This window comes from Sardina pilchardus, chromosome 9 (assembly GCF_963854185.1).
Source record: "Sardina pilchardus chromosome 9, fSarPil1.1, whole genome shotgun sequence".
Taxonomy (NCBI): domain Eukaryota; kingdom Metazoa; phylum Chordata; class Actinopteri; order Clupeiformes; family Clupeidae; genus Sardina; species Sardina pilchardus.
Window position 1 is genome coordinate 11,241,799 of NC_085002.1, and position 9,485 is coordinate 11,251,283.

The 9,485-nt window shown below is 51.3% G+C and overlaps 1 protein-coding gene across 1 annotated transcript in view; it reads right to left on the reverse strand.

Moving 5' to 3' along the window:
- Positions 1-233: 233 nt before the first annotated feature.
- pdzrn3b (PDZ domain containing RING finger 3b) overlaps positions 234-9,485 on the reverse strand; it is a 101,606-nt gene continuing 92,354 nt past the window's right edge. Inside the window, exons 5-11 of the mRNA XM_062545767.1 lie at positions 9,032-9,119; positions 6,184-6,282; positions 5,629-5,691; positions 5,386-5,487; positions 4,694-4,810; positions 3,487-3,828; positions 234-2,723 (exon numbers count right to left, since the gene is read on the reverse strand). Coding sequence (XP_062401751.1) covers positions 1,257-2,723; positions 3,487-3,828; positions 4,694-4,810; positions 5,386-5,487; positions 5,629-5,691; positions 6,184-6,282; positions 9,032-9,119 — 2,278 coding nt within the window. The 3' untranslated portion in view covers positions 234-1,256. The remainder of the gene's footprint in view (positions 2,724-3,486; positions 3,829-4,693; positions 4,811-5,385; positions 5,488-5,628; positions 5,692-6,183; positions 6,283-9,031; positions 9,120-9,485) is intronic.

A 9,485-nucleotide genomic window follows, 5' to 3' on the forward strand; every position in this document is an offset into this window, starting at 1 on the left:
AAACAGAGAGCGCTTGAGCCGTCAAAAAGGAGGGATAAAGACTTTTACCAAATCCAGGGAGGTTAATCCAAGTTCATTTCAAGTTTCTGTACAAACTACAGATAAGTTTGGGTGACTTGAAATCCCAAGGTGTCTAATCAGAACTTTGAGTTCCTTTCACAAAGCAGTAATTAAGTCTGATTAATGCCAAGGAGCCAATGAAAAACGTCCACACCATTATTTTTGAAAGCTCATCAAATATAAAACAATAATTTATTATTTCTCTCATTGTACAAGACATCAAATTATGTTTCTAACTAGAGTTGTTAAGCTTTGTGTTATTCTTTGCCGGATACATAGATTCCTACAAAGGCTTGTTGACTACAATGGACTTAAACAACGACAAACAGAGAGGTTTCGATTTCGTCAACAAACAGGCGACTTCTTGTCCTCTAGCCACAGATACATGACGGTCTCACATTGGTTTTTTTGAAAGACAATTGAACAACATTGTGTATGGCAGTCAGGAACTCAAGAGTCAAATGTCAGCACCTTGTGTGGATGATTTTTTTTCTTCAGTAAAAGCATTCACTTTCAACTAAAAACCACACTTCAGGAATTTTTCATAAAAAAAACAATTCTGTGTTCACCATGAAGCTAAATATTTTTGTATTTCCTTTTAATATGCAAAACATATGCATAAACAGTAAAATACTGATAATAGTTACTTGTTTTTTTTTTCTTACAAAAAAAAAAAAAAAATCAAAAACAGAAAATGCTAAATGTTGGCAGTTATTTATCTCTGGCACACAGTCTGGCACACTTCCAAAGCCTTTAAAAACCCAAACATCATGACAAAGTTCAAATTTAAAATGCATTTCATTGTGTAAAACAGCAAGCACAAAAAGGAAGAAAGTTATAGAGAGCATTTGAGAAAAACTGTCTTTCCATATTTTTAAACGTTTGAATAAATCCTCTCTTCCAAAGTCCAACCGTAAGGCATCTATTGGCCTCAGCACCCACTCTCAACAACCCATAGTCCAGTTCCACCTGACATGACTTCAACCATCTCTCTCTATCTACATCTCTCTCTCAATCTCTCTCTCTCTCTCCCTCCCTGTCTTGCCCTCTCTCTCCCTCTCTTTAGTATCATATTTACAAATGTTGCCACATTGAACGAGGCAGGAATCTCTACCCCAATCGGTAGTGTCTTATGTACAGCTCGGTGGGGGACCGTTGCGGAGAGACCGCTCCGCTCCGCTCGGCTTCCCCGGGATCTAGACGGTGGTGACGGAGAGCAGGGAGTTGTAGACGCGGGCGCCGTCGGGCGAGCGCGTGCCGTGCGTCAGCAGCTCCTGGATGGTCATCCAGTTGTCGAAGATCTTCTTGTTGCGCTTCTTCATCATCTTCTTGTGGCTCAGTTCGATGATGTTGAGCTCCTTGTGCGGCTCGTCCGGCCCCGAGCCGGACCCGGTACCCGGGCTGCCGTCCCCTCCCCCTCCTCCCCCTCCCCCTCCGCCGCCCTGCCCGTCCCTCAGGCAGTCCATGCGGCTCTGCTTCATGAACTCGCGGCGCTGGCGGTGCTCGCGGGCGCGCACGGCGTGCTGCTTGCGCTCCTCCTTGCTCCAGTAGCGGCCCATCTTGAGCTCGCTGGCGGCGTCGTCGTCCGTGGTCATGCCGCTGCGCTCCTCGCGGATGCGCAGCGCGCGCTCCTTCAGCAGCCGGTCGCGCACCGGCCGCTTGGTGATGTAGCGCGTGCCGTCGCTGCGGATCTTCACCTTCCACTCCATCTTGGGGCCGAGCTCCGAGCCGTCGCCGTCGCCGCCGCCGGGGCCGCCCGGTCCGCCGGCCCGGGACGAGGTGGGGGACAGCGGGTCGCGGCACATGCTGACCAGGCTCATCTGGCTCTGGGCGTACTCCACCGCCGACTTCTGCTGGATCAGCTGCATGTAGCTCTGGTAGTGCTGGGCGTGCGCGGGGATGTGCGCGTGCTTGTAGGGCGAGTGGCCCTGCAGGAGCGACGACGACGACCCTCGGCCCGACTTGCCCCCGGCGTTAGCGGCGACCGCTGCTGCCGCTGCTGCGTCCGCCTTGCGCTGACCCTCGGCCTGCGCGGCGGCGGCGCTCTCCGGGTCCTTGGACGAGGACGAGGACGACGAGGACGTGGCTCGGCCGCGCCCGCCGGACCCTCCCCCTCCTCCCCCTCCCCCTCCTCCGGCGCAGGCCTCCTGGACGGGCGACAGCAGGGGCTTGAGGGCCTTCCCCGGGGGGGCGCTGCCGGTCACCCCCCCCTCGGGCGGCCCTGCGTCGCTGGCGCGGCGCAGCGAGTTGTCCGGCGACAGCTCCAGCGTGAGCGGCGTGCTGCGGCAGCTCTCGCCCGTGTTGTAGGCGCTGGAGCTGTCCTTGTCCGACTTCTCGGGCAGCTCGGTGATGTCGGTGAGCTCGTGGCGGCGCGGCGCGTCCACGCTGGTGTTGTAGTTGCGGAAGCCGCTGTTGTGCAGCATCCAGGACTCGCTGCGGTACTGCTCGCGCAGCTGCTGCATCTTGTGCGCGCGCACGATGCTCAGGCACTCCAGCTCGATGGTGCGCAGCTCCTCGTTCAGCAGCTCCAGCTCCTTGTCCACCCCCTCCTCGCCTCCTCCTCCGACGCCGCTGCCCGCTGCTGCCGCCGCCGCTGCTGCTGCCGCCGCCATGCCCGAGCAGTAGAGGGCACTGCTGCCCCCTCCTCCAGCTGCACTCCGCACCTGTGATTATATGATGATATACGTTATTGTCATTGTACACAGAAAACAACCAGACATTGTTTGGCACAAACCTGGGGTCCCCACAAATAAGCTAAAAAGATTAAAATAAAATAAATGAATATAAATGAAAATAAATGAATAAATAGATTGTTACGTCACATGATATGCCAATTGCACTTATATCCAGAGGCGGACATCCCGTGTTCAGAGAGTAAAAGTCCTGCCAAGTATTTGATGCAACCATTTAGTAAACCAGCTCATCCTAATTAGCTGCCAGGTAGATCAGATAATTAGTGATATCACCTAAGCTGGGTGAACCCTGCCTGAACTTCCGGGGAATTTGAATTTCGCCCGGCAGCCCAGGCTGGATACCAGCAGATCTATATTGTCTGTTTACTGCCAGAACCTTTGGCTCCAATCAGAAACGGCCATACTCTAGTCCTGGCACGCTATTGGCCGGTGACGTGACGGTAACGAAACCTAAGCGACGCAAAGTGCAGTAGAAACAAAGCGCAGACTAATGTTCAATCTGAAAAGATTGAGCTTAGTGTGGTGAAAACCAGACTAGATATCACCTGTGTTAAGTGCAGAAGAAGTAGAAAGAATATATGGCAGGACTTTTACTTTCTGGACCTGGGATGTCCACCTCTGCTAATACCCATATCAATAGTTTGCAGTGACTGGTTTGTTTACAGTACTGTAGCACACAGGTAGGGTGTGGGGGAGAGAGGAGGTGTGAGGAGGGGTGTGTTCATCAGCGCACCTGGCACTTGAGCTCCAGCAGCTCGCGGAAGCGCTCGCACTCGTCCGCCGGGATGCCCAGGAAGTCGGACTCGCTGATGAGCGACTCGCTGCTGAAGGGCAGGTCGCCGCTGCCCAGCGTGTCCTGGCTGTAGGCGGGCCGCCGGCGGTGCCCGCTGCCCAGCGTGGTGGCGGCCGAGGAGAAGGGCCCGCACGGCGCGTGCTCGTCGCCCAGGTTCTCCTGCTCCGAGCTCTCGTCGTTGCGCGTGCTCTCGTCCGTGCGGCCCACGCCGCTGTCCTTCTCGTGCCGCTGCGACAGCAGGGTGGCCGTGTCCGTGGTGCCGCCGTCCTCCTCGTGCTTCTTCTGAGAGAGGGGGAGAGAGAGAGAGGGAGAGAGAGAGAGAGGGAGAGACAGAGAGAGAGAGAGAGGGAGAGAGAGAGAGAGAGAGAGAGAGAGAGAGAGAAGAGAGAAGGAGAGGGAAAAAAATAAATATAATTCATTTTAAAGAGGAACAATGCAGGATTGGCGATTTCATCTCTGGTTTCGGTTTCGTTTTTCGTTTTCGCTCTTTTTATGCTTGCATATTTCTCTGCAGAGCTTCCCTGACAGCTTTAGCGTGTATATTTATACATATATAGGCTATATATATAAATATATAAATTGCAAGCGTGGTTCTTCTTGTTCCTTACACGTCTCTGACTTCCAGATGTAAACAGCAAACGATCGTTTATCAGAAAGTTGCAAGGTTGCAATAGCGGATAGGGACACAGGGCGGGAGGAAATGTGACTGTTTTCGATAAAACTGGTCAGTCAAGCAAAACAACGATTTCTAAGCGATTTTATGACTATGAAAAAGTTGCATAGGGTCTCTTTAAAGTTTAAAGACTCCAACTCAGTTTAAGAGGACTAGAACCCTTCTGTGGAGTCCTCCTCTGCCACTGTCTGTGCTGATCTGAGTGACAGACTAAACTTTTGGATACTTGTGTTCTACTCCCTAGCAGATATCCACATGAACAGCTGTGGACGCCACAGACACATGTTTGCTCTTATTCTCTCTAATCCACTCCATAACCATTTATGTGCAGTTGGTGCCCGAGATGCATTGCACCAGCGTGGTTACAAAACCCCTCTGATGGCCGCAGTTCCATCGGTCGGACGTTACTCTCCCATAGAGCTACTTGTGGGTGTGCTGCGTTGACCACTGCTCTAAGGGACTGACCGCTGTTACCTGCTGCAGCATGCTGGCAGTGAACTGCATGGCCTGGTGGTGCTGCTGCTCCAGCATGTCCATGTGCAGGTCATCCAGGAAGTCGTTTCGGTCGTCGTCCATCCAGCCCTCATCCAGCTGCCAGGAGGAAGAGGAGGAAGAGGAGGAGAGGAAGGAGGGAGAGGAGGAGGAGGAGGAGGAGAAGGACAAGGCAGAGGGGAAAGAGAATAGACAGGCCATCAATGTCTCATGATTGACTATATGCTCATCCAGACTGACACCCTCTCAACACCCTGTCTGGTCTCATCCATCACACCAACATGCATTTACAGCAGACCTCTAACATATTATGTTAAGATACATGTGTTCATATTATGTTCAAATGTTATAGGTATGCTGTAAATACCTGTTATGTATACACATACTGTAACAAAAATACAGTCATATTTGGAGAAACATCAAATCATTCATAGGATACATCAGTGCATCCATATCACAATGGATTCAGTGTGGACTGTTCTCTATTGACACACTGCTGTCATGAACCAGATCCAAGCAGACCGGAGGCCTGGGCAGTAGACGCTGGCCGATGGGTGACCCCGATGCAGCCGTACCCTGTCAGAGCTGAGGGCTCCCTGCTGGTGCTGTGCTAACATGGCCCGGAGGGGCTGGATCTGATTGAGTTGGGCTTTTCCCCTCCCTTCCCTCCCTACCTGGATCTCGGGTCGAGCCACGAGCAGACAGACGTTCTTGTTCTCCTCGCTGGTGAGCAGGGCCACGGCGTCCTCGCGATTCTGGATCTCGATGCCGTTGATCTGGACACGGAGGTGGAGAGGAGAGCGAGACGGTCAGCAAGGAAGCAGGGCGATACAGTGCTGTATATCCTCATGCTAGTGAATGACAGCAGAACAAGTTGCTCCTTTATCTGACTGTCTGTGTTTGTTTTTTTTGGTTACCTGGATGATCCTGTCACCTTCTCGGATTCTTCCATCTTTTGCTGCTATGCTGTTTGGATCAATCTACAGATGAAAAAACAAACAACAAAAATGTACTCACTGAACACCAAAACACCAACAAACTGATAACTATTTTGCACATGTTTACTAAGCCTATTCACTATCACATGAGATGAACATCATTGAACATACTTTTACAGATTTCATGCACATCCTAATAAAGAACTAGGCCAGACCACTATCTAACATCTATTTCGTAGAGAGACCAATCCATTTTCAGACACTGCAGAATGATTTCTGACTGGGGTAAAAGAAAATGTCTTATCAAAACATTTTTTTTTTTTTGTTTCAAAGGCACAGAGATGCTATCATGACAAATGACGATATGTTACCATAATCTATTTTTAGCTCAAATACCCATCACAGGGAGAGTGTCTCACTTGCAGAGGCTGGCTGTTACTGAATTGATGATGCAGAGCAGAGATTCAATCTGATTCAATTTCAATCTGTCAAAGAAGTGATAAAAAAAAGACTGTCTGTGTTTATTTCACGTACGTCACTGACGTAGATCCCGGTCTCGTCCTCGTCGTCGGTTCTGTAGCACACGGTGAGACCCAGCTTATCCTGAATGTTCGACCGGTACAAATCCACTTCCTGCATCAAACATGGAGGGGGGGGGAAAAAGCAACCAAAAAAAAGGAAAAGAATTTTGAGTGTGGAACTTAGCGAAACAGCTTTATGCTAAGCAGTGTTAAAACATAAAGCTAATCCCGCTGAAAACCCACACAACTTTATCTTAAAGCTGCGTCGGGCTGAGATATGGGGTGGGGTTCATTTGAACTGAGGCCTGCCACATGCCGTCTCGGCGAGAGAAAGCAGACACGCTTATTTCCTACGAAGCACAGCATCATTCATCGTCTTGTCATTACCACTGCAATCTGGGCCATACACACACAAATACCTCCTCTCAGGGGAATTATGCAGAAATCTCTGCGAGTGCACACAAACACATAGAAATCCCTGTGTATTTAAGCATGGATAAAAGACCACGGGTATCTGTGTGTGAATGTGTGTCTGCATGTGTACTGTATGTGTGTGTGTGTGTGTGTGTGTGTGTAATCAGTGTAGGTGTGTGTGTCTAATCAGCATAGGTGTGTGTGTGTGCGTGTATGTGTGTATGTGTGTGTGTGTGTGTGTGTGTTGGGGGCAGGCTGGAGGAGTAGAGAGTTAAGACTCCTGAGCCCTGCTCTGTCCTGTAGTTGAGTGCTGAAATCTGTCCTAATCCGCCCCAAACCCCAAACACGCACTCCAGGCCTGATGAGCTGCCCAGGAATGCCCCCTCAGCTGCCCGCCACCAGATCCAGCCCCGCGCAATCAGCATTGTTACGGACCAACACACACACACACACACACACACACACACACACACACACACACACACACACACACACACACACACACACACACACACTCACACATGCATGGTTAATCTATAACCGACTACACCTGCTCTTACTCTACACCCCCCCCCCCCCTTCCCCCGGTCTCAGCGAAAGTCCTGTACACAAAGGCTGACCTTTCGACAGAGTCTCCGCTCTGGCTCACTCACGCCTCTGTTGTGGAACTATGTGGAAAAGCTCCTTAAGAGCGTTGCGTAACCCTATTACGTGCTCCAGGCTCTCTCTCCGAGCGTTGGACTCCAGGGTTTGCGTAGGGTAGCGAAGCGGAGCGGGGCTGAGTGGAGCGGGGCAGCAGCAGCAGCAGCAGCAGCAGTGTGGACCGGCCAGGGAGGGAGGGGGGATGGTGGAGCGTTGTGCGCCAGGCCTGAAGGTCGGCCCTATTGTCCTTGCTCCGAGGGGAAGGTGCCCATTCATCAGCTGAAGCAAGAGGCAGCCCGCTGTTCGGGGGCAGTTCGGGCAACAGTCTGGGGCATCAGAGAGTGTGTGTATGTGTGTGTGTGTGTGTGTGTGTGTGTTTGGGAGGGTGTTTGATCATTGATCTCTGTCAGTAGGTGGTGGGTGCGTGTGGGAGGGAGGAGGTGGTGGTGGTGGCGGGGGTCTGGTGAAGAGGTCAACAGAAGGACGCTGTGCATCTGTCCTGAGTGATGAGCCTGAACTTCAGCCCTCTCTCTTTCTCTCCTATCTCTCTCTCTCTCTCTCTCTCTCTCTCTCTCTCTCTCTCTCTCTCTCTCAGGCGGTGTGTGTGTGTGTGTGTGTGTGTGTGTGTGTGTGTCTCCTGTGTTATTAATGTGGCAGCAGCAGTGCTCTGACCCCGCGGGCCCGTATCTCCTTCCTGCACGCTCATCAGTGCGCCATCTCTGCGACGTTAACGCGCATCTTCATTATCGGCCCCATCACTCTTCCTCCATTATCCCTCCCATCTCATTATCTCGCTCATCCGTCCGGTCCCCCCCCACCCCCCCTACACACACACACACACACACACACACATGCTGGTCTGGACAGGCCAGGGCACTGCAAGCCTGGAACATCATCACCGGCTCAATAGCATCTCGAACGCGACTCCACCGCGGCGTGATCGCTGATGAGGAGAAGAACCACTCAGCGTTGTCACAAATAACTGATGGACGTCGAGGTCGGCGTCTGGCATCTGCCGACCGCGTTGGGGAGCGCGCAAGTCTGAGCTCTTTAGGAGGCCGAGGGGAGTGTGTGTGTTGGCTGAGCTCATCAGTGCACAGATAGATCACTGCAAATGGATGCAGCGCAGCTAACAGACAGATACACACAGTCACAGACCAATTAACAGACAGACAGGCAGACAGACAGATAGACAGCGCATACATAAACAAACATAGACAAACAGAGACATGTACAGAAAATGACACAGTAGTGCACAGACAGTAAGTCAGACTGAGAGACACATTCACAGAAAGAATGAGAGACATTAAAAACGGCACATATGCACACACAGACACACCCAGACAGAGGAGGACATTAAAGGAGAGACTGCAGACAGACAGGCAGACTGAGAGACGAAGAGAGACGAAGACAGACGGACATATTAGTGGACAGACAAACAGAGACCCAGGGAGTTGAAGAGAAGGGAGCTGGGAGCAGTGGGCAGATGGAGCCACTTCAGGCTGAGGGAGAATGATGTGGCGTCTCTGCGCTCAGCCTCAATCTTCGTGAGAGGAGAGCTGCGTTGCATGTGAGTGGGAGCATGTGCGTGTGTCTGTGTGTGTGTGTACGTTGCATGTGAGTGTGTGTGTGTGTGTGTGTGTGTATGGGTATATTGTGTGTTTGTCTGTGAGCGTGTGTACTATACGTGTACAAATGCCTGTGCCTGTGTGGGTACATGTGCGTGTGTGTGTGTGTGTATGTTTGTATGTGTGTGTGTGTGTGTGTGTGTGTGTGTGTGTGTGTGTGTGCGTGTGTGTCCTTGCCTCGTACTCCAGCTCCTCACGCTCGATCTCTTGCTGCATGCCCTCCAGGAAGTCCGCTGGGTCAAAGTACTCATGTGCAGGAGAGTGTCTGAGGGTGACAACACACACACACACACACACACACACACACACACACACACACACACACACACACCACATTTAACAATGACAACCACGCCTGAGAAAACATGTTTGCTTTTGCACACAACAGACAGAAACTTGTCTTATAATTCTTGTGTATTTCCCTGTCCTGCTCTTGTGATCAACTTAAGTCTTAACTGAAACAGTTAACTAGTTACACACATGCACAGCCCTCCACACACTCACAACCTCTCTCTCTTTACTGGTAAGGGCCTGAGGGGCAGATAATTGAGCAGGAATTATCCATGTCCTGTGACCCATTAAAAGGGAGAGGGAGCGAGAGGGAACCAGAGAGGTAAGGCCTCGGGGGTTG